Below are 19,788 nucleotides of genomic sequence, written 5' to 3'. Positions count from 1 at the left end.
GAACTTAATTCTTTCATTTTTATTCATAAAGGTTTTATGAAAAAGCTGCCTTTTCCTCTCAAATGTAGAACCACTGCTCACCAGAAAAGATCTCAGGCTGTTTAAACTCTAGTTACCCCTCAGGTAAATACTGAACTTGGGACAACTGCTTTCCACTAGTTTGCACCTTTAAAAATTTGAATGTCTTATCCCACTGGCTTACATAAATTGTCTATGAGTTGAACTTTGGACTCTCTTGCAAAAGAATGAGACTGCCTGATTAAGTAAAGGTTATCAAAATCATATGTAATAGATTACTGCCTGCGTAGATGACAAACAGAGAGCAGCAGAGTGATTCTCTGCCAGGCCTGCATTGAAGCCATATGCACTTTCTATTTGATTCAGGGCCTATTGTTGCATTCAGTTTCGTCTTTAGCGAGTTAGATCAGGTGGATGACCTGGCCAGTCAAGGACACTCCACTAGCCGATACCATAAAATAAAGATACAGTATATAGGGAAGGACGGAAAAATGTTGGAAAAGAGGCAAAAATACAAAAAAGGAAAGAGAAAGATATGGGCCAGGCAGCAGCTCACTGAAAACCACTTAAAAATGCATACACACACCAAAACACATGGTAAGGTACAGACATGCATGTAAACACAAACACAAACACAGGTATTCAAAGCATTAAGTATATGCACACACTTAACTAGGTGCATAAATACGTGCAATCATATGTAAGAAATGCATACTGCATTCACACATGAAACATGCGCGCACGCGCACACACACGCACACACGCGCACACACACACACACACACACACACACACACACACACACACACACACACAGTTAAGTATATGCAGAGACAGCCTTGCTGGCTGGCTGCTTCCTGGCATTAGCATTACTGCCAGCTTCCCCCCTCTGTTATCTGATGCAAGTTGTGCCTCACTCCTCTATCTCTCCCTCTCTCTTTTCCACTTTTCTTTTTCCATCTCTATCTGTTCTCCAGCTCTCCTTCTTCTATTGTTACTCTACTTCTGTCTTTACTCTTTCTCCTCCACATTGAAGTGCCCTCTGTTTATCACACAATAAACAATTTCATTTATTTTTGCCCAAGAACTGTGGTTTATCCACATCCTCATCAATGAGCATTGAAAGGTTTGTCACTGAACTCCTGAGTAGGTCCAAGTTCCAGTAAACTTTAAGACATAAACTCGTCCATGTTGTGTCACTAGTAAGCCAGTGAGTGAATGTCGCACATGGGCTACAGGAGACTCTGCTCTTGGTTTTCAGCCTCTTTCCCACATTATTGCTCTACTTCTCCTGCACTCCCCTGCTGAGCTGAACCCACTAATAACATAAATGGTTGAGTGGGGAGTTGAGATTCTGGAGTGTGTTTTAAACTGGTCACGCAGCTGCTCTCAGGCAGAGGGTGCTGTAATGCACCACTGTACAACAAGCCAGCAAACACACACACACACACACACACACACGCACTTACACACACGCACTTACACACACACACACACAATCATTATCTCAGCATCAACATTCCCTAAAATGAAATGATGCACATAAGAAAACAAATGCAATCAATTTAAATGCATAAACAACAGAGAAGAGAAAGATGTCTCAACATACATTTGCAGACGGCGTTTTTGCACTTATACACACAAAGAGTGCACATGAGCAATTACTCCATGTCTACACTTGGGATAGCCAGATATGTTAAGAGAGAGTATAGAGAACAAATTAGTAGATTATCTATCCTATAAAGATGAAACTGCATATGATTTAACAGTTAATATGAGGCTTGAGGTGAGAGAAGAGAGTGGCTTGTAAAGCAGTAGCACAGAATTGCAGCCGGGGGTAACACTCAGGTAACATATCTTCAAATGACTGGCATCCCAACCAAATTTGTGAAACTTTCTTAAAGTTACATGTTAACATTTGACTGAGATTTCCTATGTAAGTGTCACAGCAGATGTGACCCACTGTATGTTAAATGTATTATGTATTAAAATGCCCGAAAACTCCTAGGTGTTTGTTATGTATTTTTTGTGTTGTGTCCCAAATGTTTCCAACAGTCATCAAACCCAGAGGAATCCGGAAGTTTACTCAATGTTGCCTACTGTATTGTAGGCCTTGAATGTATTTATAAAAAATGCTTTAGATGGCAGATATTCACAAAACACTAATAGTTGAAATGCTAAATTCTTGCGAGAAGTATTCACAAATGCTTTTGAATAATGTCTTCCTAAAAGCCAGTGCTCTCGGAATTTGTGTTCTTAAAGATTGCTGTGAGCTTTGAGAATGTGTTAAGACTCCATATCACCATGAAACACTCTGCGCAGTGGAAGCTTTACCAGCCAAACCACTGTAAAAGCCACAGAAAACATTAGAAGTGATGATAAGTGAAGGGGAAAATCATATCTAGCTGGTTTTGAAAGCACAGCTTCACTACATGGCATTAGGAAAGCAGCAAGGCTGCATTAGTAGCATTAACCAAGAAAATATTATTCTCATTTTATCCTCTCTGTGGAGAAAGAAAGAGAAAGTGTGGGAAAAAGACAGGTGGAAGAGAGACAAGAGAAAGCAGTTGGACAGACAGAAAGAGTGAGACAGAATGAGAGACAGCGTGTGTGTGTATGTGCGCGTGTGTCATTTGGGGGGCATGGGGTGTGTGTGTGTGTGTGTGTGTGTGTGTGTGTGGGTGTGTGTGTGTGTGTGGGGGGGGGGGGGGGGTGTAATGATCGAAGCATATAGCAGTCACCATGGTAACTAAGCCCAACCCTAACACTCCAATCAGCAAGACTGCAGCAGGAGAACCCCTGCTGAGAGAACGTGCACACACATAGAGAAAAATGTAGTAAAAAAAGTATGTGCCTTTTATTGGTCATCTCTTAGCATGACTATGATATATTAAACACAAATTGTGGCACACACACACACACACACACACACACACACACACAAACACACACACACAAATAAATTAGGAGACAGAAAAGCAGTTACAAAGAAAACTACATACACAGGACCCCTGTTGAGTGTACACACAAACATGTCTCAAAGCAGCACATGCACACACACACACACACACACACCCACACACACACACACACACACACACACAAAACCCCTGCTGGGTCTATAGATGGACACACACTCAAACAAACAGGCAGACACACAAAGACACACAGGCTCAAACGTACAGCTTTGTCCTATTCTTAACAATTTGTCATCCTACGGTAGCTGCAGGGAGGTAAGGAGGGTAGCGGAAAAAATGTTCCGCCATTTGTCTTTAACAACAAGCGCACCGAAAAACACTGCTATGCCACAGTCGGCCATTTTGTAAATTGCCGTGACGACTCGGTAGCAGTGAAGTGTCAGACCAAGTACAGAACGAGAAAAGAAAAAGACAAACCAAGAAAGGAAGCGAATGTGGGATCAGAGCTACTACAGCCAGAATGGATTTCGTCCAGTATAAATAGATGTGATCGAGCAGACGAAGAGACAAAAGAAAAGTAGAGAGACGGTATAAAAAAGGGAGACAGAAAAGGTGTTTAGCTCTGTTCAGGATGAAAGGATCTAAGGTGGGAGAGAGGCTCCAGGTCTCACCTCAATGCTAAACTGCTTAAACGTTGAATTAGTTCAGCACCGAACTGATCTGATGTGTGCATATGTCGAGGGGGGCTCAGTTAAGTATATGATCTGCCAATGTTGTCTCTGTCAAGGAAAATGTGTGTGTAGACAAGTGTGTCCTATCACCTTACCGCACTTTCTTTAATATCATCATGGATATCAGGTGATTAGTCGCTACACATACACAGCTGTCTTTTATGAGATTAAAACTAATGCAGTCTGTTGATGGTACTGTTCAATTGCACTTTGTTATAGTGATAGGTGTCACTTTTATTCTGTCCATCCTATTTATATCAGTTAGGTTAGGCCAAATAACAGCATCGCCTCTCTGTCTAATGCAGTTAATAGCACCAGAAACTATATCCTCCAAAATGATGAGAAAGCAGAATATACATCACTTTTGTTTTTATTATTACAATCCATCTATACTTTTCTCAAATTAATTGTTTGTACTGTAACTCTAATACAGTGGTCTGTTCTGTTTGCACCACATCTATTCTGTATGTCTGTCCTTACAGAGGGACCACTTCCCTGTTAGTCTTCCTGAAGTTCATAAGGTAAAGGTAAAGGCCCTTGAAGCCTATAGATCATACACCTGATCTATAGAAATAAAATAAACTTGGCCTAGCTATTAAGGAGCATTAGTTTTGCTAGTTCTACCTAAAAAGATAGATTTGTGTAGCAGTTTCACTTGCACGAATGATGATAACAAAGAATGTCCCTCATTTGTGATGTTATGACTATGACGTAGTTAACAATTAAAGTTTACATATATGAATAAAAAAACTGATTCCGTAAAAATCAATGCACAATTAAAAATAAAAAAAACTCACCTGCAACTACCTACATAGGCACCACAGAAGTTACAGTAGCATTAACACCATTATCAGGTTTCATATTAGCATTTTCATGAGCAGAAATTCTATATCCAATCAGTTTATTATCATGTGAAACCATTTAAACTCATCACAATAAACAGCAAGCTATGAGAGCCTGTTTTACCAAACTGTAAAAAAAACAACTCAAAATAAACTTAAAGTAACCAAAGGTTTAGACCTAAAGCGTCTGTGTGTGTGTGTGTGTGTGAGATAGAGAGAGAGAGAGAGAGAGAGAGAGAGAGCGAGAGAGAGAGAGAGAGAGAGAGAGAGAGAGAGAGAGAGAGAGAGCAGTTTCAGTTCTCTTAGGCTGATGGTAGACTTGTTGTCTTAGTGCCACCTGCTGGTACAGACTAGTACTATAAAGTTCGAATGGAGGGAACCTGAATTTCCACCCACATCTTGTTTAGGGGCAGTTTTTCACCTTCATATTGGGCTAGAGGTTTGATTATTGGTGACATGGTTATATGACCCTAAACAGGACAAAAGTGAAGCTAACCTTCAAACAAACAGCTATACTATATACTACACAACTATAACATGACAGGAATAAAATAGCTGTAAAAAACTGCTGTGCACAGCAACATTAAGCAGAACTTACCGTTCATACTGCACTGCACCCCTTGTATTCATACATGTTCTTAAGTATAAATGTGCAGACATACTTTCTGTAACATATGGTGGGCTCATGCTAGTATGTAGTGCCACCTCATGGTGAATAATGGTGTTGCAGCTTTTAGGTCCTCAAAAGGTTTGTGAAGTTCTGAGAATTCTCCTATCTCTTTGTGATTGACCATTTACCTTGTTTTAGATAAATATTCACAAAAGTTTTGAATTATTTATTTTGTTCCATTCTACAGTGTCAGTGCTGCTCCTGTTCAGGCCATTAAAGGCTGAATGAACAGATTTATACTGTAACTCGAATTTGAATGAAATTCAACATTAAACATGAGTTCAAGTAGAATAATGCATTACCATTTACTAAACAATATTGCCTGTGTGTGAGTGTGTGTACTTACCTCAGACACTGGACTGTCCTCTCTGAGTTCAGTACAGTGTAGAGCAAGTAGACCCATCACTCTGAGAACCTTGTTTCGCCTAGAAAACATTTGTAATTGATAAAAAGCAGTAAAATTGATTCTGTCGGCTAAAGAAGACTTTCAGTTTCAATCACTACAATTCTTAAAGCTGTCCTAGTGGAAAGGAAAAACAAAGTTAGGAAAAGGAGGATATCAGTCTCTAGTTTATTTCTAAGTGGCTTTCCTTCAGCAACCTTTCTATCATAGATAAACAATTGGCATTACTGATTATCACTTCTCCAACAGTCAGAGAGACATACATAATGTACTTACACATCCCAGTTAGGAGATCGTCGTAATTGTTGGGTCAATAATGGAAGCTGAAAGAATGAGGAGGAAAATTAGAAAGACAGATATGGAAAGAAGAAAAAAAACAAAAAACAAACAAACAAAATTAAGAGCATAATCTTTAATAAATTATGAAATAAGACAGCAAAACATTAATGTTGGATTATTATGACTTTTAATCAGCCTTTTAATCAAATTTGCTACATTTGTAAACACAACAGCTATACATTATTTGAAGGTCTGATGGCTAAATAAAACAAATTAGAAGTATGACACCATGGTATATCACAAATGATATGTCTTGAAAGAAGTCAAAGTAAAAAAAGATTTTGAGTCATTTGTTTCATGTGTTGTAATAAATATATATGTTCTCATGTATTTAATGTTCAAAGTCAGACTGAAGACAAGTCATTTTTAGCCCTGAATAATTCTATGGGACTATGTCCTTGTCACTGCACTAAAGACTCCGATTTGACTAATCAATAGGTGGAAGAGATAACAAAATCTTTATGCATGTTACATCCTCCAAGTAGAACTGGTGAAAACAAATGGCTGGCAAATGCGTCACAGAGGGAATACAAGAACTGAGGACTGATGAGGACATATTGTATGTTATATAGTTTAAAAATTAACATATAAAAAAAAACTAGGATATTTTAAAACCTCATTTATACACAGCGATGCGGTGTTAAAGTACAAATGTGCCCTCAAACTTGCTAAATTAAAAACAAGCTAATAGTAAAGCACAATGTTTCAACAGTTATCCTAGATAAATATCAGTTTTCTTACCAGTGTTGAGTTAATCAGCCTGTTGGCAATAGCTTTATGTCCAACTACACAGCAGAGGTAGCACAGCAGGTTGAGCTTGGCTCTAATTGTGGTGGAGGGAGGAGGAGCAGTGGAGGAGTTCGACAGAGGAGCTGAGAGGTTCTGTTCTCCAAGGGACGAATGGAGCTGTATGAGGAAGGCTGCCCACTCTTCATCACTCAGGGACTGCAACTTCTCAACTGAAGGAAAATAGGGGAAAAAAGGTAGCATCAATGCTGATTGGGACCAATAAACATAAACTACACTGAACATCTATTCTTTCTGCAAGACACTGATGAAATATGATTTAATATAAATGTACTATACCTGAATAGGCTGGGACACAAAGGGTTTTGGAATCAAATCGGACAGGCAGACTCTTCAGAATCTGGTAAATAAAAAGAGAATACCACATAGTCTCAGTATGAGCTGTCTGATCCTTATATCATAATTCCCAGGTAGCCACTTCCTTACTTCTAGTAGCCATATCTCATTGAATTCCATATGCAAGCATTTTCTTTATAGTGACAACCATTTTTAGGAATATTTTTGTTAGCTTAAACAATTTACTTGAGTGTAGAGGTTATAGTAAACATTAAAGTGAAATTCTAGCCAAAAAGCAACCAAGGTTTTATTTGTGATTGAATATGAGTCAAACCTTTGTGTAAAAGCATAATTATGACAAAAGAGGAACCTTTAAGATTCACCGTAGTTTTGTTTTCGGGCAAGCTAATTTTCAATGGAGTGCATGGGGCACTCCTATCAAAATCGCTATTTTTAAAACACTAAGAAGGCTCGACACAACATGAAACTTTGCTCGTAGTATCACCAGGGTCTCTACACATGAACACGAGCATTGAGAACATTGTTTGCGTACACAGAATTTACTAAAAAGAAGGTTTTTGAATAACTCACGTTAGTAGCTGTGTCTCCGGCGCGCTGCCGCCATGGAACACAAAAAGTGTCGATCCCTGAGCGCGACCTAACAGGAAGGCTTGAGGAGCGATCCACCATTACTCTCCTGCCTGTTAGGTCACAGCTACTAATGTGAGTTCTTAGTGTTTTAAAAATAGCTATTTTAATGCTAGCCTACCCGTGCTCCCCCACTCCATTGAAGATTTGCTTGCCCGAAAACGAAACTACGGTAAATCTTAGAAGTGCCTCTTTCGTCATAATTATGATTTTACACGAAGGTTTGACTCATATTCAATCACAAATAAAGCTTTGGTTGCTTTTTGGCGATAGTTTCACTTTAACAGCAGTAAAGGCTCCTCACAAAGACACTTACTATTGAAGATCATTAAAAGTCCAATAGTTGCATGTGTGTTGCAGAACACCCTTTAATCTGAAATAGCTGGTGTCGATAATATTATAGGTAAAAAACCTTGGGGTTGTCCATGATTGGGGTGACAATTAGATCAGAGTCAGTATGGAGAAGAGCTTTCACACAGGATGAGGTGTCAGAACCAGATCTGGCCTAGGGTGAGGGGAAAGGAAAGAGAGACGAGCAGAAGAGGTATTTAGTATGACTAATTTGGTATTTAAGTATCTACCAGACACACCAACACACTGAAGCAGTATTAACAAGCCTTTAATGTAAGACCTTTAACCTCTCCGCACCCACCCGCCCGCCGACGGGCGATTTCAGATAAATGACTGTATGTCTACACTGCGCAGTGACGTATCCCGCTTCAACTTTCATCAATATGAACATACTATACGTCGTTAGAAAGAGGAGAATCTCCGCAATTCATTCATCCAGTTGATTTTGCAGAAATCATGAGCACCAAACCATAAATCATTGATATTCACCAGCATGGTAAACGTGAGACACAAGAAACACACGGCGACTCCCTACCTTTGAAGCGGCCATAAAGCCATAATATGTGTCCATTCCTCAATTATCTATATTCCAGTTGTCCGTAAGAATCCACTGATCAAAAGCATCAAAATGGTGTTTCATAAAATTATTCCAGCTTGTGAATATCGTCCTGTAAAGTCCATTTGTTTACCGTCTGCCAACTTTGTCCGGCATATAAAGTTCATACTTTACCGGCCGCACCGAAATGTTTTCTAGTTCCTGTATGGTGATGTTGGGTATGCTTGTTTTCATCACTTTGCTAGCTACAAAATAAAAGTGTCCCCATCTTTTTCTGTTCAGTTTTCACCCCAGCAGAGCCCCTGAAGTAGATCGAGCGCTGCCTGTTTGAAGGACCAATAGACTTTGTTTACTGTTTTTCGCTGCCTTAGTATAGGAATAGCGTATTGGCTATCGACATGTCAATAACTCAGGCTTCTAGCCAATTATTTTACCTTTCTAATGAGGGCAGGCGTGCCCAGGTCAGGTATTTATGAGCCGAGGGGTTTCCGTGCGTCTGGCGACTCGTGGGCGGACTTTACGCAGCAGACGCACGGTGAAGAGACGCAGCAAACATTTACATTTCTTCGTAGGCATTTTCAGAGTTTACAATGGCGAAAGCCAGGAAGAAATCCAAATATATCCGAGAAGATGACCAGGAATGGACTATAGCATCATCTGATGAGAGTCAAGACAGTGAGTATGACTCTGAGAGAGAGGAGATGTTCGCTCAGTGACTTGACGACATCTTAGATCGGTGAGTAACGTTATCTTTGATCATGTTTTATTTATTTATTTAGCCATGAGTGAAATTTGAATGAAAGTTAGTGGGTGGGTTTTTTTTTATGATTACAGTGAACAGTACAGTATACATTAGCATGTCATAAATGATGCTAAATGGTTAGCGCCCCAGGGCCTAATTAGCCTTGCTAAGCCTAGCTAGCTAGCTAGCTACTCAACTACTCAACTAAAGTTATGTAATCCTTGTAATCCTATTCTATAATGTCAGGGTTTTCCCTGCCATTATACGGCTTAGGCGCGGCGCCCAAGCGTTTTTTGCCTCCCGCCTAAGCAGGGTTCTCCCCAGACGGTGGAACAGCGGCGCTACCCTGCTAAACCGCTAGGTCAGCGGCGCTATACTCCGCGCGTGACGGCGATGAGCGTCCGTCCCCCGGCTGACGGCGATGAGCGTCCGTCCGTCCGTGTCTCTCTCTTCCCCCACCCCCCGGGACAGACTATCCTCTAATTCCCTTTTATTTAGATTTTTTTTTTCAAGCTTGTAAACAAATTGAACTAGATCTTTTTCACTGACCAGACACTGGGAATATTCCCCCAATTCAATTATTCTGTTTATGTACAGTTATTTCCCTGATGTTTTTGTGTAATATATAATATCATATCCGTGTTTATTTGTTTCCTATGTAAATAACACCCCATTGAAATGCATTTATATATTTTTTCATTATATTTGGTAACATTTGTGCATTGCATTGTGTTTTGTAGGTCACAGTCTGACAGTGACGTGGATTGGGAGCCTCAAAGTAGGACACTCAGACGCCAAACCCCATCTCCTGCTGAAGTTGGTCGGCAGATGCGGCAACGATCGTCTGCATCCACCAGTGCTACCTCCCCCGCTGCATCTTTCACTGCCCCCTCTGGCTCAGGGGAAGCTGCAGCTTCTACACCAACTGCTGGACGTTCCCGTGCTGCCAGACGTGCCCGGGGGAGGGGCAGAAGAGGAGGATCCTCCAGAGCACCTAGCTCCCACACGTAGGAACAACAGTGGCATGATGTGGGGGATGACGACGTTGAGCCTGCTCAAGTTGCCTTCATGCCGGTGAGACAGCCCGGACCACAGCAGGAGACCAGAGTGGCAACCAGTCCACTGCAGTTTTTCAGACTGTTTTTCACCGACGCAGTGCTTGGGACTTTGATGGCAAACACTAATATTTTGTTGATATTGGCACAGTTATACATACAGTAATAGTGTATTGATAGATAATACAATCCTTGTTTGAAATTCAGTTCAGTATAGTCTGTCATTTTTGTATAATGGTAACTATTCTGTAGTGTCTTGTCACATGACAATATCTCAATATGGCCACCTAGAAGCGTGTGGAAACCCCTCCAACCACCCATCAAATGAATGTGTGAATAAATTATGTTTTGAATCATGGAGAAAGGTTTTATAGTCACCAGAATGCTTCAGTAATGTTTCCAGTGTCACAGAAGTGAGTAAAAGCATTTGGCACAATTTGGCCATTTGGAGACGTTTTGGAGAGGTTCGTGGACGCCAGTGACACCACAAACTAAAACCTCCATAACTCCCATAAGGGTAGGCCTAGAAGTCTAAAATTTCACCCAGGTGTAGTTGACAAGATGAGGAAGGTATGTGCTATATTGCCATATGCCTTACATAAAGCACATCCTAGTTATTGTTATTCAAATATGACCTATTATTTTCGAAGACAAAAAAAATGTTTTAGAGCCATGTTTGAACTGATGTCATTTTGGTTGTGTGTATGGTACATGCTAAATAAACACATTCACAGAAACTAGAGGTTGTCAGCTTTCAAATGGCGTATCATACATCCATCTCGGACTTGTAGTTCTTGTGTTATCAGCTTTTCCATTTGGGTATGCTAAATAGATGAAGTTAATGAAAATAGGTGGGTGCGAACAGGTTAAGTAAATGTATTTAAGACTTTAGTAGGAATAAAAATAGCATAGACCTCTTGGGTTTGCGTTAACGGTCTGCCATATTACCTGTTACTTGTGTTTTTTTATTTTAGCATGAACCACTCCTCTTTGCAGTTTATATGTTCCTACAGAATTCAGAGTATATGGTGACAATTACCTGGGGTACAGGCGACTGGTTCAGAGAATCTGAGATGCTGCAGCTTCTTCTTGAGTTGATACAGGAGCTAAAAAGAAAAACCAGGGAGAAAATGTTAAGAAATACTGCCAGTTTTTTATGGCTAGCAGTTGAGGTTGATCGCCTGTAGCTGTTTAGAGTACAGTGTTAGACAGCAGTTAGATATGTGATATGAGTACCACTGGGGGTACACATTCTAAAATGACACATATACTTTATTACTGTGTATACATTTCCATAAACTATTTCATAGATGTGTTGGTCCAAAATAAAAGTTTGGATGGCGTATAACTTAAAATGCTTTATCTAACACTTTTGAGCTTGATGGTTTTCAGAAATAAGAAAATAAGGTCATCACTTAACTTACTAGGGTAAAACCTTCACACAAGATGTATAACCCTGTAACCCTCACAAATCCTGGACAAATGGGTGGACAGGCAGCAGACAGACTGAACTCAATACCTGAACAGAAAAATGGCCTCAGTGTTGTCCTCATCTACACCACTCTTTGGCCTGAGCTCTGATACGTTATCTGAAAAGAAAGTACATAAGATATTGAATCAGATTCCTGAGGTTATGACATGTATTTCAAAGACATGTGCTCAGTCAAGGCCACACAGGTGAAAGATGGTGACACAATTTAATCTGGGATGAGACTTGTACACTAGCAATTATAGCAAATAGTGTAGTGAAAAATCCAAATGTTTACTGTTTCCAGTTAAAGCAAAAGAAATACGACAAACATTTGGCTTGGAAACCAGAACCACAGCTACACTACTGTATGTCCATACAACGCTATCAACATCAGACATTAAGGAATGTGTTACCTAGTGTGAATGACTTATTAGGCTGCAGTATGGTGAATTGCTGGGCCCCAGTTAGCTTGGGGTCATCTTCTGTCTTTGCCTCCACTTCTCCTCTTCTCTCCTTCCCCATCTCCCTATCCAAGCCCTGGTTATTCCTTGAGGCTCCACAGGTTGTGTGTCTGACAGCTTGTTGGCAACCAGGCCTTCTGTCAGATGGTCTGTGAGTTGTGCCAGTTGTTGTCTCTGATGAGATAAGTTTGTTAGAAGTCATATAGGCTGGCTGTGCTATGGTTGAGTGGCTGTTGGGAGGCTTGTCCGCCTGCTCTGGAGATATAGGGTCATGGACCTCCGTGTATCTGTGGAGGAAAAAAAAAGCACACCAACACAAACTATTCAACTTTAAATGCATTATATGCATTGCGTAATCTTTATTGTAATTGTGCAGGCTGCTTGGTGGGCAAATAAAATGTATTGCATGATATTAAAAAGTGTCCCAAAAATGGTGGCCTCTCCCTTAAAGGATGCTGGGCTGGGCTTGAACGAAATTTTCTTTCACAAAAAGCTGTATACAGTAATGGCTTTGACAAAATGTCTGTACATTTCTGTAGGAGCTGTAAAGAAATTATAACAATCAACACACCTCAAGCTAGTTATTTCTTCACGATGCCATTTTTTGTCCTCCTCCTCCCCTGCTACATCGTCTTCCTCTTTAAGAACTTGTGTCCAGAGAGGGTGTTCAAGTAACTCTGGCCAGTCCATCCTAAAGAACAAAAAAAATTTTTTAATTTCACTGTCTTAGAGAGTCTCTCACGGTACTTTTTTTGAGTCAGCAACTAGATTTGTTTAATTAATGAAACTTATTTTTGAAAGTGCAGTAAAAGATTATAGGCTCTATGTTAAAATAACAGATTAAATAACCCCAGTAAATTTGTTCATGACCTGGACTGGAAGCACAAATAATCCACAACAAAGCACCCACAGCATTGTAATCTTACCACAGTATGTGTACGCGACCTGGAGAACAATTGGGAATCAAACTCCAAACTGCTCCCCAGATTAATGTGATTATGATAGTAGTAACAGCAGTATCAGAAAAGAGAGTGTGCTGTGTGTGTCTATGAATCTGACCTTTTATCTGGGTTTTTAATGAGCAACCTTTTCAGGAGATTCTGGAAGTCCTCACTGGGCGGACTGGATGAAAACACTGTAACAAACATCACAGAAGATAACTTAATGAATTAAAAACATGCAAACGACTCCATAACAGCAGCCTATACAGGAAAATTGCCCTCAATGAGACATCACACAACAGCAAAACATAGATTTATGTTATAAATCACATCTTTGTCTGTGTTTGAGCAAGCATGTGTGTTTGTATGGGTGTTAATTACTTGTTTGTCTTGGAGGTGGTGGTTCCTGATGTAAAATCATGTCTGTCAGTTCAGTGTTACTGTCAGAACTGAATGGAGGTTGACCTTGGAAAAAGCAACAGTTAGGATTTAGGTTGTTGAGGTCACTGCTAGCATTGTATTGCCTATTAACTGCTGTGCTGTTTTACTGATTTTGCATTTCAGTTCAATCATCAGTTACAGCACACTACGTCTGTTATCATCATAATACAACAATCAGAGCACAACAGAGAGCAAAATAGGAACAAAATGCATAAATAAATGCATTTATCAGTGTGTGTGTGTGTGTGTCTGTGTGTGTGTGTGTGTATGTGGGTACCAGTGTACATGTAGTAGAGTATACAACCCAGAGCCCAGAGATCAGAACTCATGCTGGTTTCTGATCCCTGCAAAACCTCTGGAGCACTGTAAGTTGGAGAACCTGAAAATATACAAAAGCATACATACAGAAAGACAAAAATAGTAAAAGAAAAAAAGGAATCCCCATCATGAACAAAATACATTTTAATGTTGAATTTTAGCCAAATTGTACATATTAATGAGTATTTGCATTCTTGCTAGTGTTGAGATAAATTTTGAAGAATAGTCAATACATCGTCTATTGTCAAACTAATTGTTGAAATTAAGGATGGCTTGTGGACTTAGAATAATAGGTATTGTACAATTCCCTTTCTCCTCAATGTATAACATGTTTCTGATATGACATGGGTTAGGGTCATTAAAAAAATCCCTGCCTGCCTTTTCACATGTTCCCCAGCTGCTAATGAGTCCCCCCAGCAAATATAAACTGTGTAGTTATTTACGCCCTCAAAATGTGTAAGTCCTTACCTGCTTGGCTAATCTAATGGTTAGCCTCTTAATCAGTCAAGAATGCAATGTATATAGGACCAACATCGTGAAAAAATAATCATCTGACCTTGTAGCCTTTTGATCATGTTTTCAAAGTGCTCCTTGCTATCTTCTTCCCTTTTATCATCTGATGCAGACAGCATGGCAAATAAATCCTCCAATGTCTCTCCCTCTGCCTTAGACATACAGAAGTTACCAAACTTCAGACTGCCGCTGCCATCAAGTTGGATCTATGGGGAAAAGGAGAGCTACTGTATTCATCTGGTAATGATAATTTCTCTGTTACTTGGTTAGTCCTACATACACATGAATGCAGATACAAACCTTAGCAGGGGTCAAGTCGGAGAAAATTATTCCTGATTCATGGATGTGTTTCAGTCCTTTGACCAAGTCCCATCCAAACCCCCTCACCACATCTTCTGACAGGCATCCATCATGACTAATCACAGACTCCAGGGATCCACCTGATCGATTAACAGATCGAGGGAGCAAAGAAAAAAGAGAGCAAGCAGGAGCATGAGAGAGTGCCTGACACATGTTGCATTGTTTCAAAAAACAACAATCCAATATGCATAAAATAAAAAATTACATGGCAGATTACAATTTATACTTGAAGATAAATATCTCTCACTACTCAATAGAATATAAGAGCATTTTTTTGTAATATGTTATCAGTCAATTCTCGACATCCTTTGATGGCTAAAAACCAGCAGTAAGTTATTATGTCTAGTGGTGCATGACTGACCTGTACAGAGCTCCACCACCAACCAGAGGTGGTTACTTGTCTCATACCACTCATAGAAGCATACTATGTTCGGATGATTCAGATCATGTGTGAGACGTACCTAACAGGGACAGAAACAAGACTGAATCTGTACAGTAGGGATACATTGTTACAAAGCCCAAAGCAAAATAAATCCTAAAAAGAGTTCTTGTCCAGTACCACTATGATCTCCAGACTGTGTGTTAGACATTTGCTGATTAAAACTTGGGAAACTCAGACACAGAGACAGGGCCGATATCTCCATTGTCTAATCATACATTTACAATGCGTAAAGCTCTTGTTTGGCTGATGACAATATAGTTAGTAGTATATTAACATAGTTGCTGATTTCAGGTGTCTAAGGTTCCATAAAGCAAAAATATTATTAATGTAATGAAAATGCAACAGATGTCTTTGAACAGGTTTATACAGCTTAATGGTATTATCTTACATGGTTAGTGATGTGAGGTCTCCCGGCTTTGTCGGCACAGATGATGGCTACATAGTTGAGATTGCCCTTCTTTCTTCCTTTATAGACCACAGAGCTACTGCCTGCGCCAAGCTCCTCATACAGAATAAAGTTCTCCATCAACTGTGGGAAAGAAGGGGGCCTCAGACTATAATCACTAAACAATTTAAGAATCTCAACAAAATAATCGAGTAGCAGATTAATATCTGAGATTAGACCAAACATACAGTACTAGTGCATTTGCTAAATGGATATTTACTCTACAGGATATTTGAATTACAGTTATTAAGTACACAATTATAAAACATAAACTGAACACTGTTTAAATGCTTTAACGCTGGCCATCATCAGTCTTTTTAATATATATATATATATTATATATATATATATATATATATAAACAACACAAAACTACCCAAGACAACACAAGACTTTATTCTAAAACCGTGTCTTGTGTGACGGCTCAAAAACAAGTATGTAAATTAATATTTGTATTTTGTTATACATAGAGGGAATTTACAGAGGGAATTTACATGTTTATATTTACAGGTTTATATTTTTGCACAACTAGCTACAGCAGCCTGTAAATATGCTGCGTGTAAATTCAACCGGCTGCTTACAATTAATGTCATGGCTAATTAAGCTAGCTGCAGAACACCTGGCTGGACTATAGATGGGAAAGCGTTTATTGAAAGAAGAATTTTAACTTTAGGCGAGGATATTACGCCATTGACTAATTGACTTGATTAAAATAAATGGTCATGTTTGATGCTAAGATACTAAGCTTTAAGATTATGAAAAAAATTCTAAGCGTTAACTTCAAGCTGTCAAATAAGAAGCCAACGGTTGGCTTATATGTTTGCGGTTCATCAACCGCTAACAATATCGTCTGACGTTAACGTCATTCTGAAGTACAGTTTGTTCGCTTGTAAGGACACAGAAGTTGACTGCAACACCTACAAACTGGCAGAATTACATTAAACTGAATGCAACTCTACACACAGTCACAAAAAGCGTGGTTAATAATGTTCACTATTCCTCACTTCATATCAAAGTATTTTAGAACTTACCTTCTCCGCAGCCCGCTGTTTGATGGCGGAAGACTGATGGGCCACGTAATTCCAACTGGAAGAGGGAAGTCCGAGATACTTCAGATAAAATTAAAAACTAATTCTATTCACCAAAGTGATCACATGTGTACAAAGACGTGCATTTGTGTTCTTGGAATATGTCAACATACACAGGACTAAAGAAAAACGTCGGTTTGATTGTTTGAAGGTTTTTTATTTTAAGTTGATCACCCCCAAATGGCATATTCCTGCGTTGCTAGGACACAAAAGTGCATACAACAGACCGCGCACCCGTGTCCGCGTGGAGTGCTGCAATAACTATAAAAGACTGTAAGACGTTTTAAAAAGTAGGATATATTAAACAAATGTAATCTAATAATTTGCTAAATACACAAATGTCCAACCCTGGGCCTGGTTTCTCTCATTCTGAATCTGTACATTTAAAGGCTATATTTTCTTTGCTTTTTTTCTTCCAATTTGAATTTCAATAATTTGTTGGAGCCCCCCCCCCCCCACCCCACTCTCTCTCTTTCTCTCTCTCTCTCTTTCTCTCCCTCTCTCTAACACACACACACACACACACACAATTACACAAGTACAATTACGTCATGCTGAATGAAACCGGCAGCAGGACACAAGGCACCCGTGACACTGCTGAATGGATTTTATGCAGACTGCAACTGGCGAAAAGTTTGTAGCCATGTGCGGGTTAGATAACCAAAAACTGTCGAACAAGGAAATTTCGAGCAACAGCTAATAGAATTTTCCGTTTCCTTTGAAGATCCGTTAGTGTACTCTCCGACCAAGCAATTCATAATAAAGAAAACGTTTTGCTTGCCCGATGAAGCCATTAATTAACATTAGCCCATAGAAGTTAGGTTTTCTCCAATTATAGAATAAAACTTTCACACAATCATGTAGGTCTAATACATCCCCAATTGAAAATGTTAGAAATAAGGGAGGGGACCTGTAAAGCAAAAACAAGCCCGGTGAAAAGGGGTTAAGGAAATCATAAAACAATCTGTATGGTAGAATTTTCTATAGATGGAGGGGGACTGAACAACAGGGGCCAGTGGAAATCCTCTTTCAGCATACAGAACTTGGAACTTCCTAACCTGTATTGTTACATACAATTGCTATGAGTACCGTTTCCGGTAAGCTAATCGGGGTCTACAAAATAAAAGCAAGAAATAAATTCAATTCAAAACAAATTTCCCACATTAAAAAAAATGTTGCGAACACGAATTCTCTTTTAATGATTATGATAATGATAATGACTAAAATATAGCCCATTTTCTGTGTGGCCACACCCAGATTACTCAATTTAGTTGATTGAGCAGAATTACAACATTTAAATCATGCTTCCCTTCAAGTCAGAGGGGGTAAGCACTAAGCCAGACTCCTACTGTCGTCCACCGAGGCAGCTGCAATTTAAAGTCTTCCTTACATTTCAGTGTGTTAAATGGGCAGAAGAACTACACAGACTCATAAAGACCCATAATTACAAACTACCCTGTTACATTAATGTTCCGATTAATACTTAATTTAAAATGTGCTTATACTGATAGTTATTTAAAACGTTCTTGCCACAATCACGTTACAATATAATATAAACAATATATAAACCATTGTGTAACAGTTGCAGCCTGACACTGGTAACGTTTTGGAGGTTTTGTCATTCAAAGTATTGTATGTCAACACATTTTCCAGATAAGTCGATTTTACATCTACTTTCTATGGTATTTATATGGTCTATTCAGCTTAATACACTTGTTGTGTACATGAGAGCCTTCTAATAATGGTCAAGTGAAATCAGATATTTTGAAACAGGTTATTTTGAAATCACTCCCACCGGATGTGGCTCAACATTGTTTCCACTTTGACTCGGCTCACCTCAGCAGCTTTGTTTCCATCCAGCGATTCAGTCAGCTCTGCTCAGGAAACCAACCAACCAAAAAAAAGAAGCTGCTGAAGTTTTGTGAACAGGCTCAGGACTGACTGAATTCTTCTTTCCGGTTCTTGATAGTCTGACACCGGTGTTGTGTTGAAGTCTGTTCCCCTGTCAGATAGTGGTTTATGTGGCGGTGCAGGGGACAGGGTGTAGCAGAGACAAATGTTTGGGGGGGGGTGAGGGTACGGTCGGGGTCAGGTTAAGCATCTCGGAAACCTACTTGTTGTGTTTAGGATTAAAGTTTAGGTTGGCATTGAGGTTAAGATAAGGGGGGAACCACTATCGACGGGGAAACAACACTTCTTCACGGCTGCATCGTTGCATTTTGGCTCAACCGTTTAACGTTGGTGAGCAAAGTCACGCTGCGTGAACCGGCGGTCGTCTTTGGCTAGTCGCCTAACAGAGAGAACGGGGTTGTTTCTGCCTCCTCAAAGAAGTCCAAACTGTCTGCTAACAGGTAAGAAGTCTTTATTTAAGTTTTTGACCGTCTCAGATTTAAAGTTTGGTGATTACGGGGATCCCGGAGCAGGTGCACTGTGCCGCGTACAGTTTGGTATAAACGTGCAGCGGTTACTCATGGTGGCATCCGTTCATACGACACAACCAGTCAAGCCTTTAACGAGTGAAACTATTGAGTCTCTTCCTCATCTGTTACTTATCTTGTTGGCTTTGCTGGCTCAGCTATACTAGATGGACCACGCGGGGTTTTTTTTGCATGAGAACCACCCTTTGGTCTGATCTAATAAGTAGTTGGCAGTAGTTTTGTGTGACTCAGAAGTGAGCATGTAGAGCCTCGGGAGTGTGTCACAGCAGCTTGAGGGCTGTGGGCACCTTTTAATAAGATTGATTTCAGGCTTAGGTAGACCTAATCCTATCCACTAAATCTGCCTCCACTCATTAAAAGTGACTGAAGTTCTCTCAGTGTCTACAAGCAGTCTGACTGATCATCACAGCTTTGTTACCTCCCAGACACTGTGAACAAACCATGTCCACTAATGTCAATAGGTATGTTTATTGTTACTCCTCTGGTCAGTCAGTGTATCAAACTTGATTTTTCC

General features: G+C 39.8%; 1 protein-coding gene across 3 annotated transcripts in view; it reads right to left on the bottom strand.

The window, feature by feature from the left end:
- Positions 1–16,908, bottom strand: part of ulk4 (unc-51 like kinase 4) — an 88,980-nt gene extending 72,072 nt beyond the window's left edge. The window contains exons 1-17 of one of the 3 annotated variants that reach the window (XR_003981068.1): positions 16,780–16,834; positions 15,692–15,832; positions 15,223–15,322; positions 14,802–14,941; positions 14,545–14,707; positions 13,948–14,049; positions 13,611–13,694; positions 13,348–13,423; positions 12,860–12,979; positions 12,241–12,575; positions 11,876–11,945; positions 11,396–11,462; positions 8,065–8,157; positions 7,008–7,068; positions 6,663–6,880; positions 5,859–5,905; positions 5,526–5,604 (exon numbers count right to left, since the gene is read on the bottom strand). Coding sequence is in view for 2 of the 3 variants with exons in the window: in XM_030392628.1 (XP_030248488.1) it covers positions 5,526–5,604; positions 5,859–5,905; positions 6,663–6,880; positions 7,008–7,068; positions 8,065–8,157; positions 11,396–11,462; positions 11,876–11,945; positions 12,241–12,575; positions 12,860–12,979; positions 13,348–13,423; positions 13,611–13,694; positions 13,948–14,049; positions 14,545–14,707; positions 14,802–14,941; positions 15,223–15,322; positions 15,692–15,829 (1,893 nt within the window). In the remaining variant the exon portion in view is untranslated. Of the gene's footprint in view, positions 1–5,525; positions 5,605–5,858; positions 5,906–6,662; positions 6,881–7,007; positions 7,069–8,064; positions 8,158–11,395; positions 11,463–11,875; positions 11,946–12,240; positions 12,576–12,859; positions 12,980–13,347; positions 13,424–13,610; positions 13,695–13,947; positions 14,050–14,544; positions 14,708–14,801; positions 14,942–15,222; positions 15,323–15,691; positions 15,833–16,779 lie in introns of all 3 variants that reach the window. The other 2 variants (XM_030392628.1, XM_030392629.1) reach the window with 2 other exon arrangements.
- Positions 16,909–19,788: the final 2,880 nt, after the last annotated feature.

Source organism: Sparus aurata, chromosome 17 (genome assembly GCF_900880675.1).
Source record: "Sparus aurata chromosome 17, fSpaAur1.1, whole genome shotgun sequence".
In the NCBI taxonomy this organism is placed as follows: domain Eukaryota; kingdom Metazoa; phylum Chordata; class Actinopteri; order Spariformes; family Sparidae; genus Sparus; species Sparus aurata.
This window is presented reverse-complemented; position numbering and strand designations above follow the sequence as displayed.